The sequence below is a fragment of the Garra rufa genome, chromosome 16, assembly GCF_049309525.1.
Source record: "Garra rufa chromosome 16, GarRuf1.0, whole genome shotgun sequence".
NCBI lineage: Eukaryota > Metazoa > Chordata > Actinopteri > Cypriniformes > Cyprinidae > Garra > Garra rufa.
The window spans coordinates 2,633,629-2,661,527 of record NC_133376.1 but is presented as its reverse complement, the minus strand read 5'-3'; the positions used below and the strand labels follow the sequence as shown (position 1 = coordinate 2,661,527).

Here is a 27,899-nt window from a genome sequence, read left to right as displayed (position 1 = left end):
ACAGAAACCTCATATTTATTGTTAGTAGATTTGCTAATTGCATTTAATAAATTGCACTTTTAATAAAACTTGAAAAAGTGTTTGTAGGTTTAATTGCATTTACACCATTCTGACCAGCAGGTGTCATGAGCATGTGGTGTTTTTAGCACTGAAAAGGTGAATCATTTTGATTCAGTTGGTTCAGAACAGCAACACTGCTTGTGTAAACCTGCTTAATTATTATCCTAACCAGTATGTTTCATGCTTCTGTCATACAAATGAGAAGACACAGTCTTGTGTTGACTTAGTGGCATTTATTTGATAGTACTGGACCCGGCCAAGGCAGTCTGATATGACATATGCCGTAGAAAATGACTTGTGGGGTCCAACAGTTATTGGTTTGTTTCCACAGGCACTATGTGGCGTGTGTGAGTAACAGAAGAGGTGAAGCTGCCCTGCATTTATAGTCTCATCTGATCCATGTCCTCCTCCTCCTCTGATACAGAGGACTCTTTCTGGATGGCGAGCGTCTCTACTCCAGACTCGCTGTGGTTTTCCAGGCCCAGGTCCCAGTCCTCGTTCACTTTCTGAGGTAGACTGGCTAACAGCTCCTGACAGACACAAACAGACAAATGCATTGATTAGGATTTGATTTCTTCCACTGCTTGAATAAAAGTTTCATCGGTTTACATTTCCTCACTTGCTGTTTCTTTCTGTCTTTGTTTTTCACAGCGATCAGCAGGCTTTTGGTGAAGCTCTTCAGCTTTGAGAACTTCAGTTTCTGGTTCTGCAGCTCATTCTCAAGGAACTGCACTTCTTCATTCTGAGGAAACAAATCACACATATTTAAACAATTATCAAAAATTACATATTATTTTAAGTAAAATGTAGTATAGTACTACATAAAGTGTGGTAAACATTATCATTAAACTTCTATAACATCCAAATCCTCTCAGACTTAACATGAATGTATAAACAAGACGTTAGAGACTGTGTGCATGCAGTTGCATCTCTCATGTGCAGACAAGTATATACTTTAAGTGTCCAACTTCTGTCCAGGAACACAGCTGAAAGCCACTGTGATCAATATAAATAAACAACTTCAAATGATTAGGTTAGCAAAGTGAAATATAGAGATTTTGTATAATCATGTAGTTAAGTAACTGAGACTGTGATAGTATAATAAATCTGATTGAGTGAACATGTAAGACTGTGTGACAAGCCTAATTTCTGAAGAGAGATAATAGCTGCTTCTCATTTCCTTTCACTTCTGTCCTTAAGGCTGTGACCCAGAAACTTTGCCGTAACGGAGGACATATCTGTGCTCCAAAGGCAAAGCGCAGTAACTACACATTTGGTCAAAATTGAGTTAAGGCTTAAAATGGACTTTGTGACAACTGTTTTGTCTTGTGGCAAAGTCTCCTGGTTCAATTTTGTCCCGTTTCAGAGAAAAAAGAGTGTCAACATGTTTGACTAGCTGGCGTAAAACTTTATAGGCATTTTTCTCAGTTTCAGTGTTGGCGTAGTTACTGCACTTTGCCTTTGGAGGGCACGGACAGAGAGAGCTTAGTAAGGATGCTTGAAGGAGAAAACACTGGTGTAATTTTTAGTCAAAAGACTTCCATGAATTATCCTTCCTCTTTACATCTGTCACAATAGTTTAAATTCATGTTCGCCACTGCCGTTTAAATTAACCATACATTTCAACTGTCAGTATTTTGTCCTGTTCTGTCATGTTTTCCTAGTGTTTTTCCCCCTGTATTTCTAGTGCATTTGGTTTAGTCCTTGTTTCACCCCTTTGGTTTTGTATCAGTTTGGTTCAGTCTTGCCCATATTTGTACTTCCCCCTCTTTTGTAGCCACTTCCATGTTTCTGTGTATAAATAGTTCCTTGTTCCTCACTCCATTTGTTTTTGTTTTGTTTTGTTTGAAATTCTTCATGTTTGTACTTTGACGTTTTGTTTTGTTTTATTTAATATATCAGTGTGTATATTACTCCTCTGTCTCCTCGTCTCTCCTCACCTGTGACATCAACAGGGCATCTTAGTTTATTTGTTATGAATTATTTAAAGGTGACATATCATGAAAATCTGACTTTTTTGTGTATAAGTGTTGTAATCAAGTCCAAAGTGCATCTACCAGCCAAGAAAACGTGAAACAGGACAACCTAGTGACTTAGATTTGGTGAGCCACGCATGTGAAAAAATGAACATGACAGATTTCGGTCCTCCTGTGACAGGGTAAAGGGATCTTATAATAATATTACCACCCCTTAATTTGCACTTTTCCACCCACGGCATCGTCATTTTGATTTTGCAGACGCCATGGCTAAAGTTAAAGCAAAGCGTACTAACTGTTCTGTCATCGGCTGCACAGACGAGCACGAATACTATTTAGAGTCGCCGTCTCAGAGGAGACAAGAGAGCAGTGGATTTATTGATTTATTTACTGTATATCACATTGCTGCCACACAGATCTAATATAAAGATGAGATTTATTACCCAGCTGTTTGCCTTCACAGACATAACCAACAGTTTTTGTAACTCCTGTTTATTTTAACATAAACTTGCGTGTATCTGACGGTTTAAGCGCAATAAGACAAAGTTTAGCACTCGCATGTCGTGGGACAGCCAATTTCTGTCCGTGTGCTTCGGATGTGTGCATTTAGAAAACCCTATAATCAGAAGTTCTCAACTAATATGGTTTAAAATGCATGATTTCAGTGAGACAGACATGATAATCAAAACCAAACAGATGTTTTTAGCGGAGTATCTGAGGTACGAGCTGTTAAGTCACAGCTCTGTTCTGGAAAAGGGGGTGGGGAGCAGCAGCATTTGCATTTGGAGCTGAAACTTTACAGACACGTACTGGGGACACCCGAGTTTTATATTACATCTTGAAAATAAAAGTGGCATAATAGGTCTTCTTTAATTAACCAAACCTCAACAACATAAGGCAAATCCCTTGAGCACAAATTATGTCATAAAGGATATTCCAAATTACAAATGTCTTTCTTCACTCCTCATTTCGTCAGTTGTGAGAGAAATCATTTCACTGCTAGAAATACTGCCCTCATTTTTTGAGATTCTTTTGTCAAAGAGATGAGAGTCCTCCCAATGACCACGGGCTGGCCAGCTCAGAGTTCCGTCATGAGATGTTTTGCAATGGGAGCAAGCCTCAAGTTTAGAAACCGGTGTCTTTTCCACAGGTGAAGTGTATGAAGCCCTTAGCCCAAAATCCTAATGACCTTGTCAGGTTGTTCAGGGGGTGAAATCCCCTGCTCTTGAGCCAGAACTGAAATGGCCCCATGTGCTGTAGACCCAATGAAATCATGATGGCTGCTGCTGCCATGAGATTCAATATACACATGTAGGGGACAAATGTGTCTGCATTGTGGTTGAATCCCATTTTAACCCTTAAAAGTGTCTCTCATAGCACACTTTTTCAGATAGCTCCTGGATGCGGCGAGGGATCAGCTCATTGAATGGTGCCATTTGCCTTTACGTAGCCGAACAGGCCAGTGGGCATAACTGAGTGTTCAAGAAAAAGGACTTGTTCTCTTTAATCCCTGTGAAGTTGAACCACAGCCATTGAACAGCTGATGAGAGAGATATGCGCCCCGTTGGAGTTCTTTTAAGCGCCTTGGGGTCTAATCCCTCACTATAATCCATGTCTTTGAGCAAGTCAGCCTAGTATGCTTGCATGGTGTAAAGAATGACCTGCGGCTACATATGCCTTGCCAACCAAGCTAGATTTAACTCTACACATCTTAGAAGGCAGAGCAGTTTTTTTTACGATGACATGGCTGAGGGGGAGAGATAACTCTCAAAAGTCTGTTTGAGCCTTTGCATTGCCTTGTGCTCCAGAAAAACCCGCAACCAGAAAATAGTTTGAGGTTTCTGTGGTTTAAAAGCGTGTTGAGCACTGATTCCTCCAAGATCTCAACACAGGTAAGAACGGGAGATTACGTCAGGGAGGTTGCCCTCAGCCGATGGTGAGGAAGTGGTTACTTAGTTTAGAACGGACGACCTCTTGCTGCTCATTTGGTCAATCTAAGTCAAGCCTGCGATCACTCTTTTCAATCTAAAGCTAGTAATAATTAAGCATCCTCAAGGACAGACTATGTGTGCTCCACAGCCAAACAAATTACAAATCTCATGTGAGTCATCCCCGTTATAAAGTGTGTGCACAGCATGAGAGAAATAAGTATTTGATCCCAATCAATCAGCAAAATTTCTGGCTCCAAGTGTCACGTTTTAAATGGAGGAGATCTGGGTCCAAATGCAGGTAGAAATAAATTTATTAATTAAACACGAAATAATAAACAAGCAAATAAACAAAACACAAACCAACGGCCAAACACGGCACAACACGACTCGATCTAGGGACACAGAGACAGACATAGAAGACAGTACAGGAGACAATGCAGCCAGGATGATGAGTGGGGAAAGAGAGTTCTTATAGTCTGGATAATAGTGAACAGGTGTGAGTGTAATGATAAGTGCTAATGACAAGACAGGAGTGAACAATCAGGGAAGTGCAGTGCAAGGGGAACAGCGACCTCAGGTGGCTGAGGGAAAACCACACAGCCCAGATCATGACACCAAGGTGTGTTTTATACAGCTAACGAGCTGAGATTAAAGGCACTCTCTTAAAGGGATCTCAAGGCAGCTGGGACCATAGCCACCAAGAAAAACAATTGATAACCCAGCGTGAAAGACTGAAATCTTGCAGAGCCAGCAAGGTCCCCCTGCTCAAGGAAGCACATGTGCAGCCCGTCAGAAGTTTGCCAATGAACATCTGAATGATTCAGAGGAGAACTGGGTGAAAGTGTTGTGGTCAGATGAGACCAAAATCCAGCTCTTTGGCGTCAACTCAACTCGCTGTGTTTGGAGGAGGAGGAATGCTGCCTATGACCCCAAGAACACCATCCTCACCGTCAAACATGGAGGTGGAAACATTAAGCTTTGGGGGTGTTTTTCTGTTAAGGGGACAGGACAACTGCACCTCATCAAAGGGACAATGGACTGGGTCATGAACCGTCAAATCTTGGTCATTGAAAATGGATCATGGATGGGTATTCCAGCATGACAATGACCCACAACACACGGCCAGGGCAGTGTAGGAGTGGTTCAAGAAGCAGCACATTAAGGTTCTGAAGTAGTCTAGCCAGTCTCCAATCTGTGGAGGGAGCTAAAGGCTGGAGTTGCCAAACGATGCCATGTTCTGTTTGTACATTGGTTGCTATAGTCTTGTGCCTTGTTTCGCATTGGTTGTTTGTGTTATGTGATCTGCATTGTTTGGTATAAGTATCCCTCATGTTCCCATTGTTCTTAGTCGTGTATTGAAGTTGTAATCTGCTGTCGGTGAGTGTCTGTTTCCAGTCAAGTTTGTTCCAAGTCAAGTCTGTTCATGCCTAGTCTGTTTCAAGTCAAGTCTGTTTCAAGTCAAGTCTGTTCATGCCTAGTCTGTTTCAAGTCAAGTCTGTTTCAAGTCAAGTTTGTTCCAAGTCAACTATGTTCATGCCTAGTCTGTTTCAAGTCAAGTCTGTTCCAAGTCAAGTCTGTTCATGCCTAGTCTGTTTCAAGTCAAGTCTGTTCATGCCTAGTCTGTTTCAAGTCAAGTCTGTTTCAAGTCAAGTCTGTTCATGCCTAGTCTGTTTCAAGTCAAGTCTGTTTCAAGTCAAGTCTGTTCATGACTAGTCTGTTTCAAGTCAAGTCTGTTTCAAGTCAAGTCTGTTCATGCCTAGTCTGTTTCAAGTCAAGTCTGTTTCAAGTCAAGTCTGTTCATGCCTAGTCTGTTTCAAGTCAAGTCTGTTTCAAGTCAAGTCTGTTCATGCCTAGTCTGTTTCAAGTCAAGTCTGTTCATGCCTAGTCTGTTTCAAGTCAAGTCTGTTCATGCCTAGTCTGTTTCAAGTCAAGTCTGTTTCAAGTCAAGTCTGTTCATGCCTAGTCTGTTTCAAGTCAAGTCTGTTCATGCCTAGTCTGTTTCAAGTCAAGTCTGTTTCAAGTCAAGTCTGTTCATGCCTAGTCTGTTTCAAGTCAAGTCTGTTCATGCCTAGTCTGTTTCAAGTCAAGTCTGTTCATGCCTAGTCTGTTTCAAGTCAAGTCTGTTTCAAGTCAAGTTTGTTCCAAGTCAACTCTGTTCATGCCTAGTCTGTTTCAAGTCAAGTCTGTTTCAAGTTAAGTCTGTTCCAAGTCAAGTCTGTTCATGCCTAGTCTGTTTCAAGTCAAGTCTGTTTCAAGTCAAGTCTGTTCCAATTCAAGTCTGTTCATGCCTAGTCTGTTTCAAGTCAAGTCTGTTTCAAGTCAAGTCTGTTCATGCCTAGTCTGTTTCAAGTCAAGTCTGTTTCAAGTCAAGTTTGTTCCAAGTCAACTCTGTTCATGCCTAGTCTGTTTCAAGTCAAGTCTGTTTCAAGTCAAGTTTGTTCCAAGTCAACTCTGTTCATGCCTAGTCTGTTTCAAGTCAAGTCTGTTTCAAGTCAAGTCTGTTCCAATTCAAGTCTGTTCATGCCTAGTCTGTTTCAAGTCAAGTCTGTTTCAAGTCAAGTCTGTTCATGCCTAGTCTGTTTCAAGTCAAGTCTGTTCATGCCTAGTCTGTTTCAAGTCAAGTCTGTTCCAATTCAAGTCTGTTCATGCCTAGTCTGTTTCAAGTCAAGTCTGTTCATGCCTAGTCTGTTTCAAGTCAAGTCTGTTCATGCCTAGTCTGTTTCAAGTCAAGTCTGTTCATGCCTAGTCTGTTTCAAGTCAAGTCTGTTTCAAGTCAAGTTTGTTCCAAGTCAACTCTGTTCATGCCTAGTCTGTTTCAAGTCAAGTCTGTTTCAAGTCAAGTCTGTTCCAAGTCAAGTCTGTTCATGCCTAGTCTGTTTCAAGTCAAGTCTGTTCATGCCTAGTCTGTTTCAAGTCAAGTCTGTTCATGCCTAGTCTGTTTCAAGTCAAGTCTGTTCATGCCTAGTCTGTTTCAAGTCAAGTCTGTTCATGCCTAGTCTGTTTCAAGTCAAGTCTGTTTCAAGTCAAGTCTGTTCATGCCTAGTCTGTTTCAAGTCAAGTCTGTTTCAAGTCAAGTTTGTTCCATGTCAACTCTGTTCATGCCTAGTCTGTTTCAAGTCAAGTCTGTTTCAAGTTAAGTCTGTTCCAAGTCAAGTCTGTTCATGCCTAGTCTGTTTCAAGTCAAGTCTGTTTCAAGTCAAGTCTGTTCATGCCTAGTCTGTTTCAAGTCAAGTTTGTTCCAAGTCAAGTCTGTTCATGCCTAGTCTGTTTCAAATCAAGTCTGTTTCAAGTCAAGTCTGTTCATGCCTAGTCTGTTTCAAGTCAAGTCTGTTTCAAGTCAAGTCTGTTCATGCCTAGTCTGTTTCAAGTCAAGTTTGTTCCAAGTCAAGTCTGTTCATGCCTAGTCTGTTTCAAATCAAGTCTGTTTCAAGTCAAGTCTGTTCATGCCTAGTCTGTTTCAAGTCAAGTCTGTTTCAAGTCAAGTCTGTTTCAAGTCAAGTCTGTTTCATGTCAAGTCTCGTCTCTGTTTGGATTTTGTTTGGATTTCACATAAATAAACTGCACTTGGGTTCTCACTACTCTCGCCTACAGTGGACTCTTTAGAGAATACATGACCAAGCAGTTGCCCTTCTATGTATTCGCCAGGGACACAGGACTACAGAGGAATGTTCAGGAATTCTGTGAACTGTGCTCTCAAGTGGATTTTAATGACATTGCTTTAAAAGGGATTTTCCAGAATGGACTTAAAGACGCCATCACATGGCAGACCACAGATGCTAGAGCAATATATAGACTTTGCTTTTTTGCTGGCTGGTTCAACTTTTAGTGTGGGAGTTGAGGATGAGTCCCAGAATCTCACAGTACCCACACTTAAGAGAAGTAAAAGCAGAAGTATGCTGTCATGGCAGCTAATACCTTTAAAATATAAGGAACAGATCACCCAAAATTTTAGTCAACATTTACTCACCCTCATGTCATTTGGGACCAGTATGAAGCCTGCATTTTAGGACAGGGAAGGATTCAGAGGTGAAAGAATTCTTGTTCTTGTCCTTGCAGTTCCAATCCAAAACCAAATGACTTTCTTTCTTCTACGGAACACAAAATGCGATAATTTAATGAATATCCAATTGGATAAATTCATTACAACGCCTGGACATTGTGACTCACATTAAAAGCTTAATAAAGGACGAAGTGGCGCACTTTACATTGGTGCAATGACAGAAGAAGCATGGGAACAATGTACTAAAGTGTGAAGCACTAAATCAGGGGTGCCCTAACTGGGTCCTGGAACTTAAAGCTTTGCACTAAATGCTTGGGTCGTTGTACAACAAAACTGATCAGAACACCTATAAAATGATCAGTGAGCTGGATGAACTTGGTTGTGTGCTTTATTAGGCATTTAAGTGAGTCCCCACACCTCCATGTTCCACGGAAGAAAATACGTCATTTAGGTATGGACTGGAACTGAAAGGAGAGCAACAGTTCCTTTTTGTTCCCTTCTGAATCCTTTAGTGACCCAAAATCAAACAGACAAACAGGAAAATTGATTTTCATTAAGAAATCGTATCATAGGTAATTCACACAATTCACACCAGTTTGGTATATATTATCTAGAGATACTCCTGACAAAAAGTCACCTAAACATTTTTTCATTTAATTTTTAAAAGTTATGAGTCATTATCATTATTCATTATCATCCACAATATTGAGTCTTTTAAATTTGACTATTTTGGTCATGTGATTAGACCTCAGTGTTCGAAATTTCTATACTCAAAATTATTAAATGCAAAAAACAACGGTCTGTGTGACAAAGTGACTTTTACATTCTTGAAAAATTGCAAAAGAGAGAGGCCCATAGTGTTTGGTGTTTCTACTATGTAACCTTTCTATTCTCAGATTTGATCCATTTTAATGTTTTGATTATATCAAAATGGATTAATTATGGAATTAGCCTGTTTACCTAACAAATTAATCATTTTAATTTGTTATATTCAAATAAATAACTGTTATATATTTTATTTTATTCAAAGATGTGGCCTAATGACAATGAATTCAATTCAATTAAGTCTAGGGAGCACCACAGTCACAACAATACACAAAACTGCATACAGTTGCTTAAAGGGTAAATACTGGGGGTGTCCCTGAAATCTGATTAAGCAACATACCTAGGTAAGTTTCAGAGTAAATAGATAAATCAACTTTCAATTCTAAAAATGAAGGTAAATTTCACGGTGACAGGTAGCCGTAGCAATGTATTCTCTGAACATAACCTGCTTTAGGGCAGTCCCGGGGTTAGTTTACTTCAGAGCTCTTTGGTGCATACACGGCCTATTGATGAGGCTCCAGTGGCAGTGACAGCACAGACAACCTTTCCCATTAAATGTGACACCTTAAGTAGCAAGGGTACAGTATTTTTAAATTATGCCAAAAACCATTAGGATATTAAGTAAAGACCACATTCCATGAAGAGATTTTGTAAATTTCCTACCATAAATATATCAAAACTTAATTTTTGATGAGTAATATGCATTGCTAAGAACTTAATTTGGACAACTTTAGTATCTCGGCCAAATATTGTCCTACCCTAACGAACCATACATCAATGGAAAGCTTTTTTATTCAGTTTTTTAGCTGAGGTAAAAATACAAAATTTGCCCATATGACTGGTTTTGTGGTCCTGAGCCACAAATGTATTTGCATCTAACAATAATTCTTGTTTAAAGTACTTAAACACTTTAAAAAAAGTCAGGTGGCAAAATGCTCAACCTTCATTAAACGTAAGGCGCAGAAAGATGCAAGACTCGCTTGTTGTTAGCATCTGTATCCAAGACTCCTGGATCAAATTTGGCATGCATATAGTCTAGAAGTAACCTTGTTAAAAATACTATCATAAAAGTCATGTATATTTGTAAAACCTTGGCCTTATTTAATTGGCTGTTGTTAATTGTAGAATCACTCAAAATAATGCTTCGGTTCAATCAATCAACTTCAAACAACAGTCACTGGCATGTTATGAATATGTACCTTTAATTAGACAAACAATCAGTAAATATACTAAAGTAAGAATTATATTACAGTAACGGCTCCCGGGTTCATTTCTGATTCAAACATAATTGGAAAATGATTCAGTGAAGGAGCCAGTTGGGAACTCAGTAACAGATCTAAACAATGAAGTGATTTCTCAAAAAACTCTAACATGGGAAGTTACTTTTCTTGTGTGTTTATTGTCATAGTCTGGTTAGGATATGAGTTGTTAAAGGAATAGTCTACTTCAAAATAAAAGTTCTGTCATGATATTAAATATTAATCAAATGCTATTCTTTTGCATTTCCTGCCAAAATGCATATAGGTTTTGTATGACAATTTGGGTGAAATATCTCTTTAAGCTGGTGGAAGATGAAAGCAGAGGCCTGTGTTTCTTTTCATGGCAATAACTTAAGTGATTCTTAACAAATAAAAATATGGGTCCAGATCCATTTTTCTGGTCTTTGTGGGGTTCTTCATTATCTCATGCAGCTCCTGACTCTCTACATACCTTGAACTCTAAGAGATTATGCATCTGTTCCATGTCTGTGGTCAACATGTCACCATCATCGTCATCGTCTTCTTCTTCAACAATTTCAATCTTCTAGAAGCAAACATCATGTTTGAGTTACTGAAAAATAATCAGTGTTAGCATTAAACTGTTCAGTTTTGTTAATGAAAATGTGCTAATACCACATGTTTAGCAGGGGTAGAACCATCTGATTCATCGTTCACATCCTCATCTTCTTTCAGATATAAATCACTGGCTCCATCTTTAAACAAAAAGGCAAACATACACCATTACTACACCTGAAATGGCTTAAAGTGGGTTTACGCCAAACTAAAAGTCAACATTTATAAATGTTAGTATTGTGATTTTAAAAAAGTAACAAAAATAATGACAACAGCTCTATTAATACATTTATTCTAACATTCTCCTTTGCTCAGCAAGGCTGCATTTATTTGTGCATTAAAAACACCTGCCTGATTCAAGAAGGGGCTCTTAAAAATGGCCAAAGAATATTATTTTACTAACTTGTTCATTTTTAGTTAAATTGTGCTTTGTTGGTAATGTCTACTAGAATGTTAAAAATGTTCATTGTTAAAAGAGTGGTTTACTTTCAGAACAAAAATGTACAGACAATGTACTCAGCCCCTTGTCATCCAAGATGTTCATGTCTTTCTTTCGTTAAGAAATTGTATTTTTTGAGGAAAACATTTCAGGATTTCTCTCCATATAGTGGACTTCTATGGTGCCCCGAGTTTGAACTTCCAAAATGCAGCTTCAAAGGGCTCTAAACGATCGTTTGAGGTTAAAAAGCATATAAATTGTACATGTTTTTAGAAAATAAGCAATTGTTTCGCTAGATAAGACGCTTCTTCCTCAGCTGGGATCGTCCTGTGAAGCTGCATTTAAACTGCATTTTGGAAGTTCAAACTCGGGGCACCACAGAAGTCCACTATATGGAGAGAAATCCTGAAATGTTTTCCTCAGAAAACATAATTTCTTTACGAGTGAAGAAAAAAGCACGAACATCTTGGATGACAAAGGGGTGAGTACATTATCTGTACATTTTTGTGCTGGAAGTGAACTACTCCTGTAAATAAATATTTTTAACCTATAGACATTAAATATTTTTAAATTGTTGTTTTTTAATTTTGTATTTTTTTTTAAAAGCAAGACAAAACTGTAAAAGCACATTTTGGCTATTTAATTATGTAAAAGTGAAAAAAAATTGGCTAAATACATGGGGGAAAAACACAAAAAACTGTTTTGTAATCGGCCTCGGACCCAGTGTTTCATTTTGTTCGGTTTCGGCTTCGGCCAAGAATTTTCATTTCGGTGCATCCCTATTTAAAGCAATACTGTCAATAATGCAATTAAATGTTAATAAGTGATCTCATTCATCAGCAGCAAGAAAATCATCCCCACCATCAGACAAGCAGAGTGACACAACGTCATTGTGTTCGCTGGCCTCTCCGAGCTCTGGAGTCTGACGGTCATCCTCGAGGATGTGAGGTGAATGAGGTGCGATCTGATTCAGGAACATGACCGGCCCTCCTTTAGGTGGAGGAATTTCAATACCCATCAAACGGTACTTCCTTCTGCGGTTACCGATCCACGTCTGTCAAACACAGGTTTTAGAAAGACCTTCAGCACTGATGTGACCACATTATATGAAAATAATGGATTTTGAGAATAAGTGAGATAAACATAAAACGTTATTAATTTATATGAATAAAGTCATATGATTGAGAAACAAGACTATCGTGAGAAAATAGTTCAAGTCTAAATGAGAATCAGAATTTCTAAATGAGAATTGTACTTTAGATTACAATTTACAAATAAGCAGTCAGTGACATCTGACATCTTTAAACTGATAGATAGATAGGTAGTTTCTCTCCAGACTCCTGACCTTGATAATTTCAGTGTCCACACTGAGTTCATTGGCTGCTGCGGAGATCTTCTCTTTGCAGAGAGAGCCCAGGCTGGTCATGCCGTTATCCCAGTAGCGCTTCAGCGTGTACAAGTCTCTGTCGCTGAACTGCGTCCTGTCCTGCAGCTTAATAAACACTACACTTTTTATTAAAGCCATCATCACAAGCGGACAGTAAAGTGATCTCTGATGTTCTAGAGAAGAGCGTCAGTATATTCAGGCACTCACCGTTCTTTTCCTTGAGTTACTGTGAAGCCAGGGAGCTGACATGTTGCTTGCTACCTAAAGAAATACAACAGGAAAAAAATTATTTTGGCCCTTCAGAGATTAAGATACTGGCTGTTTTTGATCCTGTCAGTAATGTGCTCATATCAGTGACTGAAAGTAATTAAGTACAGAAAAAAGTAAAATGACACAAACCTGCAATAATTAAATACGTTAAATAATACAAATACCCTTTTATGTATTTAAGCCTATTTTATTAACCAGTGTCTTTGCTGCCGACCTTCGATGATCCAATTCATCCATACTCATAAGCAAAAATGACTCAAGATAAATTAACATTTGTTCATGTTTCTTTTTTTTTTCTTGGTGAAGACTGTTAAACTTCCTCCTTCTGCTTTTACATTTGCCAAAAATAGAACTATATTTATTAAAAACAAACAAGCAAGCCTCGTCTAGATTTAAAAAGTAACGCAACACATTATTTTCCATTAAAAGTATCTAAGTAATGGAATTAGTTACTTTTTTAGGGAGTAGCTTTGTAATATTGTAATGCATTACTTTTAGAGTTAACTTTCCCCAACAGTCAATTCTGATGATACACTGACTTCTAAAAAGCTGAATGGCTACTGTTTCTTTCCCTCACTCACTCCAAATGTCTGTTTCTGGGAACATTATCAGTTTGGTGAGCAGATACGAAAATTCTGGATGTGTACAAATGCATGTACGGATATCAGCTGGAATTTTCACAGTGAATTAAACTCAAAAATACTAAAAATAACTACAGCTGCTTTAAAGCAATAGTTCACCCCAAAATAAAAATCGCCAGTTGGTTGCTGGTAGCCATTGACTTCCATAGTAATGAAAAAATACCCCCATCAACTGTTTGGTTACCCACATTTTTCAAAATATGTTTTTTTTTTTTTTGTGCTCAGCAGAATAAACGTATTCACAAAGGTCTAGGCGAACTATACCTTTAACTTTTAGTAACGTATTACTATTTATTTTTAAATCATGCGTAAAATGATTTTAAGTAGAGAAAAATGAACTGACAGCTCCTATTCAAACAATGTGACATTTTGACATAACAGGTTAGTGTGAATATGTTTTACGTTTACTTGAAGTTGTTATAATAATTTTGCTAATATATGATGAAATCGATTTGGCTTTTAATTATACAGTAATGTTGAATGGCTATTATTACTGATTTCATCCTCATAAGCAGAGAAAAAAATAATGTTGTTTTCACATTCAAAGTGAGATAAATTCATAATTACACATTTTAGATTGAGAGGCGATTAATTACAGAAACCAGCACAATTTAATAGTTAATTTTTGTTAAATGTGACCCCAGACCACAAAACCAGTCATAAGGGTCCATTTTTGTAATCGAGATTTACACTGCCACTCAAAGGTTTGGGATCAGTAAGATTTTTAATGTTTTTAAAAGACATTTCTTATGCTCATCAAGGCTGCATTTATTTGACCAAAAACACAGAAAGAAATTGAATGTTGCGAAATATTATTTCAATTTAAAATAACTGTTCTCTATGTGAATATATTTTAAAATGTAATTCCTGTGATAAAAGCTGAATTTTCAGCATCAACACTGGTCTTCAGTGTCACATGATCCTTCAGAAATCATTCTAATATGCTGATTTATTATCAGTGTTGAAAACGGTTGTGCTGCTTAATATTTTGTTGAAACCTGTGAACTTTTTTTCAGGATTCTTTGATCAATAAAAGGTTAAAGGTTTTCAAACACTACTGTTCAAAAAAGGTTTGGGGTCAGTAAATTATTTTCTTTTTTTTTTTTTTTGAAAATAAATAAATAAAATTCTTTCATTCACCAAGGATTTGTTAAATTAATAAAAAATGATGGCATAGATTTACATTGTTAGAAAAGATGTATATTTTGAATAAATGCTGTTCTTTTTAACTTATTTATCAAAGAATCCTTAAAAAAAATCACAGGTTCCAACAAAATGTTCTACATTGACAATAAAAGTAAAAAATCATCATGTTGCAATGTGACACTGAAGCCCAGAGTAATGGCTGATAAAAAAATCAGCTTTGCATCACAGTAAAAAATTTTAAATTTATATTTTTATATTTGAAATTATATTAATATTAAAAAAAACATTATTTTATATTGTAATAACATTTTGCAATATGTGACCCTGGACCACAAAACCAGTCATAAGGTTAAATTTGACAAAACTGAGATTTATACATCATATGAAAGCTCAATAAATAAGCTTTCTATTGATGTATGGTTTGTTAGGATAGGACAATATTTGACTGAGATACATCTATTTGAAAACCTGGAATCTGAAGATGCAAAAAAATCAAAAAGACTGAGAAAATCACCTTTAAAGTTGTCCAAATTAGGTTCTTAACAATGCATATTACAAATCAAAAATTACATTTTAACATGTTTACAGTAGGAATTTTACAAAAAATCTTCATGGAACATGAACTTCACTTAATTTCTTAACGATTTTTGGCATAAAAGAAAAATCTAAAATTTTGACCCATACCATGTATTTTTGGCTATTGCTACAAATATACCCCAGCGACTTAAGACTGGTTTTGTGGTCCAGGGTCACATATTACAGTTTTTTCTGTATTTTTTACCAAATAAATGCAGCCTTGATGAGCATTAGAGACTTCTTTAAAAAAACATTACAAGTCTTACTGACCCCTTTTGAGTGGCATGTATACAATATTTGGCCAAGATACAACTATTTTATTTTTTTTATTTGAAAACCTGTAATCTGAGTTTTAAAAACATCAAAATAATGAGAAATATCGTCTTAAAAGTTGTCTAAATTAAGTTCTTAGCAATGCATATTACTAATCAAGAATTAAGTTTTAATATATTTACAGTAGGATATTCACAAAATATTTTCATGGAACATGATCTTTACTTAATATCCTAATGATTTTTGGCATAAAAGAAAAATCAATACTTTGACCCGTACAATGTATGTTTGGCTATTGCTACAAATATTACCGTGCAAAGACTTTAACTTTAAGACTGGTTTCGTGCTCCAGGGTCACAGAGGATGGAAAGACCAAGTGTTAACCTCATGGTAATTAATTTCCATTCAATTATAAATTGTCTCTTTTTATGTATTAATACAACGGCCATTAATATCAAAACTTGGGCTGTAAAAAAAATGCTTGTTTCTGTAACTATAAGATGGCGTACCTTGAGAAAGGGGATTCTGGCAGACGCCTGCGAGAGCAGTTTTAGTGGGAAGCTGCTGGGGGAGGATGTTCTGCTCAGTAAGGAGCTGCTGGTTTGACATCCCTTCTCTCCAAAGAGAGCAGAGTTTGAGGGGTGGAGCACAAAGGCCGGCTGGCTCCTCTCTGCGAGTCCCGGGCTGTCAGTCAAAGAAGAGGAAGCTGCGCTGGAGCTCCGGCCACTGTCCACACTGCCTTTACCGCACTGCATCTGCACCGCCATGTTGGCCAGCTCCTCCTCTCTGGAGTACTCGTCATCAGCGTCGGCCGTCTCCATCGCGATCGAGAACACCTCCGACGCCTCCACCGGCCTGGTCTTCCTCACTGCCGTGTCTTGAGCGAGAGGCCGCTGCGACAGCTCTCCTAATCCGGCCAGAGTGAACACGTGCTGAATCTGAGCGCTAGCGTCTGCTGGACCGCGATGAGCCGCGGCGGTTTTCTGAGGGGAGGTCTGAGGCCATGACGGATTCTGGGAGGTTCTGCACTGCTTGGCCCAACTGGGAGCGAATACAGCGGAGTCTCTGGAGGGGAAGGGTTTGAGCGTCTGGCTGCACTTGAGTGCACTGGAGCCGGGGATGATGGGAGATTTCCGCTGCATGACGGCCGCGACGGCGGAGCGATGCGCCGCTGCGTCTGTGCGATCGAGAGCGGGCGGCTCCGAGGGCAATGACATCGCCGCTGTCCTATTGTGAGTAGACGCATCGAAGCAGTTGGCGTAAATGCCCGTCAAAATGACGTCGCTGTGGCCGCTGAGCGGAGAGGAAGATGATGGGGAGGAGGACGAAGATGAGGAGGAGGCCTGCGGAGGGAGGAGGTGGGCCACCGGGGGGCCGCGCTGAATGTTCCGCATGGCCGCCATCTCCGCCGTCAGCACCGACCCGGCGACGAGCGCCCCCCCAGATCCACACGAAACATGCTGATGGGACAGAGCTTGAGCGACAGCTCCGTTCTGATCGGCTTTAGACGCCAGCTTCCGACGCTTGTTTCCTACCCATGTCTGAAAGACAAAACAAGAGGAATGCACTGCCATGAGGCTGGGTTTGAAGAAGTGGATCTATTCCACTACAAAAGGAGAATTTTTGAGGAATGTCCATGCTTTTTTTCTACACAACTAATAGGGATGCACCGAAATGAAAATTCTTGGCTAAAGCCGAAGCTGAACAAAATTAAACACTGAGGCCAAAGACCGATTACAAAACAAGGGGTTTCGTGTTTTTTCCCCCAATGTATTTTGCCTTTTTTTTTTCACCATTGCATAAATTTAATAGCCAAAATGTGCTTTTTACAGTTTTGTCTTGCTTTTCAAAAAAAAAAAAAATCAATAACAAAACTACAATTTGAAAATATTTACTTAACACTGAACATTTTTAACATTCTAGTAGACATTATAGCCTACTGACAAAGCACAATTTAACTTATATTAAATTAATAAGTTAAATTGAAGTAAAATAATATTCTTTGGCCATTTTTAAGAGCCCCTTCTTGAATCAGGCATGTGTTTCTAATGTACAAATAAATGCTGCCTTGCTGAGCAAAGGACAATGTTAGAATACATGTATTAATAGAGCTGTTGTCATTATTTTTGTTACTTTTTTATTTTATTTGACAGAACAACAGTAAAATGCCAATACTAACATTTCTGAATGTTGACTTTTATTTAGTGGTAAACCCACAAGAAGAGCTCAGTGCTAGTTTTTGCTGGCAGCAGCAGATTTGTGAATGATTGTCATCTTTGGGCTTTGAACCCTGGCTAAGGAGCTGCTGTCAGAATAAACACAATTGGTGTCTGGTGTATTAGACAACAGAACGTTCTGGAGTTGATTGACTAATGGATGATTTCAGTCATCATACAGTAACCTTTCTCTTCTCATGAAGACATGCGATGTGACACTAAACAGTCTCTCGCTGTCGCTGCTTGGAATGATTTATGCGTCTTTCTCTGACAGTTTTAAATGCTTCCACACTGACCACATGTTTGCTGCATTAGTGCACGCCTCTATTTGATCACGTCACATCATTGTTCGCTATCATTTATTCGGCCTTATCACTTATTGGCCGAATAACTTCGGTTGCCGAACATTCAGTGCATCCCTAACAACTAACACTGCCAAGCTCAAAATTTGTGAATAGAGAACCATGAAAGCAGAAGCGCATATCATGGGAATCCAGGCTTTGCATGACAAACAGATTAAACTATTCTTTTTCTTAGCAAAAACTATAAAATAATATAACAATAAAATTTTTACAATATCAAACTCAAGTTAACATTTTATGCCAATGCAATTTCATATTTTAACTTTTATATTTTTATACTGACTAGCAGGAGGACTTTACATCATCTCTTACTGTTTTTTAGGCGTTCAAGCGCATAGCACTGAAACCCTATTGTAATTGTTAGAATGGCCAATGAGCAGCAATCTCCACATAAAACTGATTGTGCAGACCAAACCGTAAGTCGTAGAGAGTTGAAACTTGACGGGGGCGCTACAGAGATCAAAAGTATGAAATCGTTCATAAGTCCTAAACCGTCAGTCGCAGGCTCAAGTGTCTTATGTCGTTGGAATCTTTGGCTCACGTCGGACAAAGAAACGCCCAGAACCAAACCAGTGCAGAAAGATTCTCCAGAGAGTGAATACCAATAATTAGAAAAAAAAAACAAAAAAAACTGTCAACTCATCGCCACAAAGGGGCGCCAAAAAAATTTAAAACGGGACACTTTTAGTAAAACGCCTATAACTCCTGATATCTTCACCAAACTCAGAACTAGGGATGCACCGAAATGAAAAAACTTGGTTGAAGCCCAATAAAACTAAACACTGGGCCGAAACCCGAAGGACAATTACCGAACATGGTTTTTCGTGTTTTACCCCCATGTATTTTGCCTATTTTTGTTACCATTGCATAAATTAAATAGCCAGAATGTGTTTTTTTACAGTTTTGTCTTAATAAATAAATAAATAAATAAAAAATTACAAAACAACAATTTAAAAATATTTACTTAACACTAAACATTTTTAACATTCTAGTAGACATTATAGCCTACCAACAAAGCACACTTCAACTTACAATTAATAAGTTAGTAAAATAATAATCTTTGGCCATTTTTAAGACCCCCCTCTTGAATCAGGCATGTGTTTTTAATGTACAAATAACATATTTTTGCTGACAGCAGCAGACTTGTGAATGATTGTCATCTTTGGTCTTTGAACCCTGGCTAAGGAGCTGCTGTCAGAATAAACACAATTGGTGTCTGGTGTATTAGACAACAGAACGTTCTGGAGTTGATTGACTAATAGATGATTTCAGTCATCGCATGTCATCATGAAGACATGCGATGTGACACTAAACAGTCTCTCGCTGTCGCTGCTTGAAATTGTTTTTGCGTCTTTCTTGGACAGTTTTAAATGCTTCCACCTTGCCGTCATGTTTGCTGCATTAGTGCACGCCTCTATTTGATCATGTCACATCATTGTTCGCTATCATTTATTTGGCCTTTTCGCTTCATAATTTCGGTTGCCGAACTTTCGGTGCAACTAGCACTGCCAAGCTCAAAATTTGTGAATAGAGAACCATGAACTTTTTTTATTTTTTATTTAATTTTTAAACAATATCAGACTCATGACACTTTATGCCTATGCAATTCCATATTTTAACGGACTAGCAGGAGGACTTTACGTCATCCCTTACTGTCATGTTTTTTAGGCATTCAAGTGCATAGCACTGAAACCCTATTGCAATTGTTAGAATGGCCACGGATCAGCAATCTCCACGTAAAACTGATCATGCAGACCAAACCGTAAGTCATAGAGAGTTGAAACTTGGAGGGACTGTAGTACTCACACCACCAACAACGTCTCCAAGTCTTGCCCCAATCGGCCTGATGGGGACCTACAGTGATTAAAAGTACAAAATCGCTCATAACTCCTAAACCGTCTGTCAAAACGTCAGAAGCACCGATCGGAACCAAACCAGTGCAGAGAGTGAATACCAGTTATTATCAAAAAAAATTTATGTTACGTCGGGATGCCAAAACGTTCGAAAGGGGCCACTTTTAGTAAAATGCCTACAACTCCTGAACAGAATGAGATATCTTCACCAAACTAAGAACACTTATGTAAGAGCTCAATCGGAGGTCGCAGGACAAAAATCACAGAGCTTGGCCACTTGGTGGCGATATAAAAGGGGGAAATTAAAACATAAAAATGGCTATAACTACGCAACCATTTGTCCAATGAAGTTTGAGCATCTATTAGACAAGCAGTGTTTCCCCTACCATTATCTTAGGGGGGCGCCCCGCCCCCCCAACGGCACCCCCCGCCCCCCTTGAATGTCAAGTTCATTTTATTTTTGATATAGCGTCAGATCACAATAGAAGTCATTAAGGTTATCTTTCCTATAGAACAGGGCTATACATTGTTCTTTTATTAAACAAACTAAATTGCCTTGTGTTATTTATCTTATTTACACGAAGGCATGTCATTTCTGTCTTTACATGATCGCGTGTTTACAATGTCTCATCTGCGAAAACACAGACGGGATCGCGGACTCCATTCATAAAAACCGAATCTACTATAGCGCGAAATGCCACGTAAATTCGTCGATTTTTGGATTAATAAATCAAAAGTTGGTCTGTTACTTCATTCAAATCGCGATATGGACTAGTGTCTGTGAAAACTGAAATGCAAAAAGACCTTTTCAATATGAATCCTGCATGCTCCGTTTGCCTCTGTATGTATGAATGGTGGAGACGCGCTTTTACTACACGCATATACTGAAGCACACGTGACGCTCCCGCTAATTTTGGGCATATGCATCTCGCATGAACAGATAAACTCAATATCCAAAGCTGCTGTGAGTGTCACTTTTACCGTTTCATTTGAGAAAAGTAGCATCATAACATGCTGTACACACACAGAAACTTCAAGGCAACCTGTCAAAATAAAAGTAACATGTAACAGAACATTAGTCTTGTATTACTTTTGTACAGTATAATGTAGTTGTTTATATATTCCTATTTAAATAATTGACATGAAACAATATATATGATAAAAATAAATATAACAAGATTAACCACTTAATTGTAGAAAAAATACTACAATTATTATTTAAATGTTAAATTATTATTATTTATTGATTTTAACAGTAAACCTCTGTTTGTTTGCCAAAAATTAAAAGGGTTTATTTTTCATTTGATTAAAAATAAATAAATGTTTATACTTTTAATTTGATTATGAGAAAAAATAATACACACAAGAATTAAAAAAAAAAAAAAAGCAAAAGTTGGTAGAGCCCTATTGTTCAAAATGTTAAAATAGAGAGTTTTGGACTTATTTTTCCACTGAATAAGTCTATAATAATGTTTTCGTTATTTCACAAAGTAGGGTAAAGTACCGGGAAAAAAAAAGTAACGTTGGCTACCGGCACCCAACCCCCTAAGCCCCCCCCCCCCCCCCCAACACTGGAAACCTAGGGGAAACACTGACAAGGTTAACGGAGGCCGATCGGAATGAAACTTGGTGTGTCTGTTTCACTCATGGCCCCAAAGGTCTGTGAGAAATTTGAAATAAATCAGCCTCTGGGGGGCGATATCGCATTTTTCAAGGGTGTAAATGACTGTACATTGCGTGGTTTCGAACATACACGCGATATTCATATCATATGACAAAACTTCTCATTCCTGACAACTTTGCCTCTAGAACCACTGCTGCTCAAATTGTTTCTTAAATGATTGAGAAGATGTGAAAAGCCTACTTTTGCAAACTAGTCCTAGGTTTTTCACTCAATCTGAAAAAAAAAAAAAAACAGCAGCACAATTATCTGTAACCATAGTGTCAATAATTATCAAAACATTTTTAAATGTACCCTTTGGGAAGCTATAACTGGGTCGTTTAGAAAAGAGGCCTGTCCAAATTTGACCAAAATCCTATAAAGCCTAAAGGAAAACTCAAAACTTCACTAAAGCTGGTAAGCACATGTGACAGGTGATTCCAAACAAACATGAAGCATTTTAAGGAGATCGGGCCACAGCTGGCGCTATAACAGTCATAAACGTTAACAAACATAATATTTCTATGGTAAATTACCTGGTTACAGGGTTGCTAAATAATGTCTATTTTCATATGTCCTTGAACCCTGGTAATCGCTGCTTGCAGCTATGTTCTTGTTTGAACTTGTTTGTTCATCTTGGCTAAAAGCTGCTTGCTAGGAACTGTTACCATTGAGCTAATAAAACATTAATACGCCACTAAAAAGTCAAATCAGTACTTTGATTATCTGCATTGGCCAATCAACTCACTCACTCACTCATCACTTGTAATGCACATTTTTCATATTGTTTCTAAAAATGTATTTCTTTTTGAATATTGTTTGCAAATATTAAGTAAATACTTATAAAACAAGTTCACATTTAACTATTGTCCGGTCATTTAGATGTAGGTAACAGTCACTGAAAAACCCACAATGGACGACCACTATAATAACAACATAAATATCTTAAACCGTCTGAAATTAAATGTTAAATGAATGAAACAAACAGGCTTACTCTAACCACACTGAAGTCGAGTTTGGTCTCCTGAGCGCACTGTAGGATGAGCTGGAAGCAGCTCTTGCTCTGATTGGTCATGCCGTTCTCATAGTAGCGCTCCAGGATCCGCTGCTGCTCCGCAGTAAAGACAGACCTCAGGTTCATCTGCAAGACAGAGAAATGTCATGCAAAGAATGAAATAACACTACTGAACAGTTAAGAACAATAAGCAATAAGCAAAGCCATATTATCATCTGTAGCATTATAGAAACAGTCAACCCCTATATATTATTAGAGCTTGGGATGGGATGACTGGCACTGGGTGGATGAATGTTATACTGGCAGTTTTCTATCACTGAAATTTGCTTCAATTCTGTGCCACTAGTCTTTGTCTTATAATAAATTCATGTCAAATGTCTTGAGGCTACACCTTAGAAACAGTGGCAGGAATTTCTGAGATTTGTGTGTGGTTTTTTTTCATCAACAGCTGAGCTGAGCTGATACGTGAGCTATTTCACTTATTCCGCACCATTTTCCAGCAGTATACATTACACTATTTATTTAACTGCTTTAGTACGGCAAATAATCAAAGCACTGAGGTCAATCAGCTGCCCTGTGACAAACAATTAAGGCATGATTCAGAACTTGACTTGAGTTTATTCACATTTTCATTTGAAACACAGAGATGAGTCAAAATCATATTCACTTGTAATATCACAGCCACTGATAAGAGTTTAAAGCACTGCACCCAGAACAGTCCTTCAGGTGCATACTTGTGTAAATTACAGATGAACACAGTGATGGGAGGTTACTTATAAAAGAAAAGTATTACATCATTGCATTATTACATTACTGACTTACTTTTTTATGGAAAGTAATGTGTTACGTTACTTTTGCGCTACTTTTTATATCTGGGCAGGGCTTGCTTGTTTGTTTTTTAAAATAAAAAGTTCTATTTTTGACAAATGTAAAAGCCCTTTCACGGCAAAAGCCTCATGCTGATGGAAAAGTAAATTCACATCTTTACAGTAGGATGCAAAAGAAGTTCAACACTTTTCAGCAATAAAAAACAACAACAATTGTTAGTGTATCATGAGTCATTTTTGCTTATCAGTATGATTAAATTGGAGGTCAGTAACAAAGACACTGGTTTATAAAATGAGTAAATACATAAAGGATATTTGTATTATTTAATTAATGCAGGTTTGCGTCATATTCTAAGTTGCATTTCACAGTTTTTATTCATTTTGAGAAATACTGAATCAGAGTGAGATGAATTAATGCATGTTCACATTTATTCTAGAACTAAAGTTACATCTTAAAGTCACACTGAGTCTGATATTGTCATATACGTTTTTGCGTTTTTTCACATTTGTCATCCTATCTTATCAAAATGCTTGCTATGGATGCGAAAACGCAGAAAAATGTTTTTTTATGATGGACGAAAGTTTCGGAGGCAGTGTGTAAACACGATCAACACAACGTGAGGTCGTATTTATTTTTTAACGTGGCAAAATTTCAGATTCAGTGTGCAAAGACCTTAACTCTTTCAACATGGGGACAGGAGCAGGCTTGTGCACAATTCAGAACTGAATTGAGAATGACTCCTAAATTCCAATTCAATTCTTGAATTTGAATTGCATTTGAATTGACGTCAAAAACAGGATCTAGAATTACAATTTGAATTTGAATTAAAGGAAGCAGAATTGCAATTCAATACAAATTCAAAGAAATTCATATACATAAGTGAAGTGTTTAACAATGAAGATTTACAATATATGTCAGATATGATTTCATTACATATTCTATAAATGATATTAGTTTGAACTACTTGTACAGATTACATTGTGTTATTTGATTACTTTGAAATGAAAATAACATTTTGAACAAAACTGATCAAACATTGTGGGAGTAATTTATTTCAAGAATTTGATCATTATATGTGCCCTGGACCACAAAACCAGTCTTAAGTCGCTGGGGTATGTTTGTAGCAATAGCCAAAAATACATTGCATGGGTCAAAATTATAGATTTTTCTTTTATGCCAAAAATCATTAGGAAATTAAGTAAAGATCATGTTCCATGAAGATTTTTTGTAAAATTCATATTGTAAATATATTAAAATGTAATTTTTGATTAGTAATATGCATTGTTAAGAGCTTACTTTGGACAACTTTAAAGGTGATTTTCTCAGTATTTTGATTTTTTTGCACCCTCAGATTCCAGATTTTCAAATAGATGTATCTCGACCAAATATTGTCCTATCCTAACAAACCATACATCAATAGCTTATTTATTGAACTTTCATATGATGTATACATCTCAGTTTTGTAAAATTTTACCTTATGACTGGTTTTGTGGTCCAGGGTCACATATGTTGGAACAAAATGTATGCAGGGTTGAGGAGTGACTAGTTATGTGTAATGAAATTATGCTATTAAATTACAAAATTAATGTAATTGTATGTGAGATTCAACACAGTCTTTCTGTTGTATGACTGTGTGGAATGTCTTTGAATTGCCATGAATTTAATTCCACTTCCTGTCATTCCAACTCCAATTCAAATTCAACTTCCTGTGGGGCGGAGTCAGTTCAATTCAAATTCCCACTCATGAATAGAATGGCGGCCAATTCTGAAATTCTGAATTGTGCACAAGCCTGGACAGGAGAGCTTTCAATCAATAAATGAGGAAAAAAGTAATTGGTGTTACTTATTTGAAAAGCAACTGTAAATTAAAAATGAATGCATCACTTTACTAGTTATTTAAAAAAAGTAATCTGATTACATAACTCAAGTTACTTGTAATGCATTAACCCAAACACTGGTTGAACAGTTACACTTCTTTATTAATAATAAAAGCCAATCTGTATAATAACCCCATAATAACCTGTATGCTGAATGCATTGTCATGTGAATGCCTTTGAGCCGGTCTCCAATGAATATGCACTAATAATAATGCATACTCACAGTGTGAATGCTCCTCTTTTCCAGCCATTTTTCCATCCCTCTGATGGATGTGCTGAGAGACCGCAGGAATCAGCTTGAGCTACAATTAATCTCAACATACAGCAGAGACGCACCGACGCGTGTGCAAGTCTATTCACACCGGTATTCAGCCATCCTGACACTTCTGACTGCTCTTACGCTGAGTTTGGGACGATGATAGAAACACACGGTCTGCTCGCTCCAGGACAGACCCCTCAGATCTGAAAAAGACACAATGCAAAGGATGCTCTTAGCAGAGGTGTCAAAAGTATTCAAATAATTTACTCAACTAAAAGTATGAGTATCTGGCAAAAAACATACTTGAGTAAACATTGTACTCAAGTATTAAAAAAGTAGAAGTACTTTTTTTCTGACAGACAGACAAAATGCAATGGCACAGATCAAACACATATCTAGTGCAATTACAACAATTAAAATGAAGCACAGTGAAAGGGATTAATAGGAAACTCCGTCATGCCATCCCACATGACTTTCATTTATCAGATCAACACAAACTAAGAGTTTTAGAAAAAAATAAAAACATCTCTCTTCATATAAAGTAAGTATATGGGACATCCAAAAATGATAATGCGTTATAATGACTAAAAATCTTTGCTTGTGTTGAAGCTTGTTAATAATATAATAATAGCTGAATAATAGACAGTTATAAACGTCTGGGATGACAGGAGGTCAGTAAAAGATTAGAGAACGTTCATTTTTGGGTTGATGTGATGTGATGAGATGTGATGCAGAAGCATAAAACATACTCCAGACAAAGAGTCATAGAATTAAATCGCAACATTAACGTTTTAAAACGGCCACTTTTTTGTGTTGTCTATTCAACACCACTGTCTAATCTAATCACTAATTAATCTTTCAATTGTTTATTTAGGGCATTTAGAGTTTTTCTTCTCAGCAGATATTAATAAATAATTATTTGCGACTAATTAGACTAATTCCCTTCCGTTTGCTATATTTAATGTGCATAAGATAAAATAGAAATGTAATGTACTTTTCAAGATGAAATAAAATTGTAAGTAGTAAAAAGTGTATTTTCTTGAGAAATGTAGTCAGTAGTCAGTTTAAATTGTATATGAGTAAAGTAAAATCCCCAAAAATAACACTTAAGTACTCAAGTATTTTACACGTCTGATTTTTAGTAGTATATTCAATCTTTCATCCATTCACAGACAAGCTCTCACTCAAACAGCACTGAGAAAAACTGAACTATTTCAGTCCAACCTGAGCATTGGTGTCTAAAATATTAAAACAAAACAAAAAAATCTGCATAAAAGTTCATTATTTGCTTATTTCTGATTCATGGTGATAATAGTTCCTTCCATATTTATTACAGTTGCTGTTGTGATAATAAAACTCAAATAAACAGAATATGACAGCTTCCCAGACAGTGAAGGAGACGTGACTTTCATCACAACCTTTATGTAGTGATATTTTAATTTAGTCAAAGACAAAAGATCACAGTCTCCTTTAATAACTCTAACAGAGTTAAAACTACTGTAATAATAGTAATAGTGTATGTGTGTGAGTGTGAGTGAGCTGATGGAGGTTTGTTTCGGTGCTGATGCGGTTTAGCTGCAGTGCTAAAGTCTCCATCCGCGCCATTACAAACACACACTCATCACATCCACATCGGACAGCTCATGCTAAACAAACACTTCATCTGATTCAGTGTCAGTGTTGTGTTCAGAAAACCTGTGTTCGTTGCCGACATTTCGTTTGCGCGTTTTTGAACACATCATGCGTGAAATCATAATAACAGCGAATCTCAAACAGCTAAAATGGGCATACGACCCCCGCCCCGGTTCATCCCGGGATAAAACGTTGGCCGCTGGGGTTACAAACTGGATAAAAGGCGTCACTAAACTGAAGTAAAGTGTAAACAAATTGAGAAAAATTCCTGAGGCGCGCGCTAGTGCGCGAGACAGGCCCAGGAGGCCACGCGCGAGCCAAAACCACCACGCGAAACTTTTATTATTATTATTATTATTTTGCATCGCTCGTATTTTGCTGGTCTAAATGTGTGGCACGAGCTGCTCGAACGGAGAGCGGTCCGGTCGCCACAACCGTATGATCCTGCTGAGGAGATTAAACGGGAGAGATACCTTTTGTAGAGAAATCAACGAACCCCTCGAATTCAGCAGATTTCTTTACCAATCCCCCTCACTAGACAATGAAATCAAAACGTCCGATCATCAATTCTAATCATGATCGTGACGTCAGGGGTGACACGAGCCAATGGGGGCGCAGGATCATCGTCATGACACGGTCAGCCCCGCCCCGCGCTGTTAGGTGAGGAAGATGATGATGCTGATGAGGATGATTACACAGTCAGAGGACACGAAAATACATATTACTATATCAGCTGAAAAACATGAACACAACATCAGCTTTAATAGTTTAACATCAGAAATGCTCAAAGTAATAAAATACTAGTTTGATTATAAGATATTGAGTTTTTCTTAGGATGCAA

The 27,899-nt window shown here is 37.6% G+C and overlaps 1 protein-coding gene across 2 annotated transcripts; it reads right to left on the bottom strand.

The window, feature by feature from the left end:
• Window positions 1-273: 273 nt before the first annotated feature.
• On the bottom strand, window positions 274-27,624 carry hdx (highly divergent homeobox). 2 transcript variants are annotated; one of them, XM_073820948.1, is made up of 11 exons: window positions 27,532-27,624; window positions 25,391-25,629; window positions 22,442-22,588; window positions 15,866-16,897; window positions 12,658-12,711; window positions 12,409-12,555; window positions 11,925-12,117; window positions 10,685-10,764; window positions 10,503-10,595; window positions 680-802; window positions 274-590 (listed from the first exon to the last, which is right to left on the bottom strand). In XM_073820948.1, exons 2-11 carry the CDS (start codon window positions 25,424-25,426, stop codon window positions 441-443), a joined length of 2,055 nt encoding a protein of 684 aa, XP_073677049.1. In that variant the 5' UTR covers window positions 25,427-25,629; window positions 27,532-27,624; the 3' UTR covers window positions 274-440. The 2 variants fall into 2 exon arrangements, with proteins under 2 accessions (XP_073677049.1, XP_073677050.1); XM_073820949.1 differs by having other exon boundaries at window positions 10,503-10,592.
• Between the last annotated feature and the right edge of the window lie 275 nt (window positions 27,625-27,899).

Bases quoted from the DNA above. Each gene is read 5' to 3' on its own strand.
- hdx (XM_073820948.1), bottom strand. From the start codon at position 25,426: ATGGAAAAATGGCTGGAAAAGAGGAGCATTCACACT. The intron at 12,556-12,657 runs GTGAGTGCCTGA...GTGTTTATTAAG, and splicing joins GTAACTCAAGGAAAAGAACG to CTGCAGGACAGGACGCAGTT. The intron at 803-10,502 runs GTATGTAGAGAG...TTGTTTCCTCAG, and splicing joins ATAATCTCTTAGAGTTCAAG to AATGAAGAAGTGCAGTTCCT.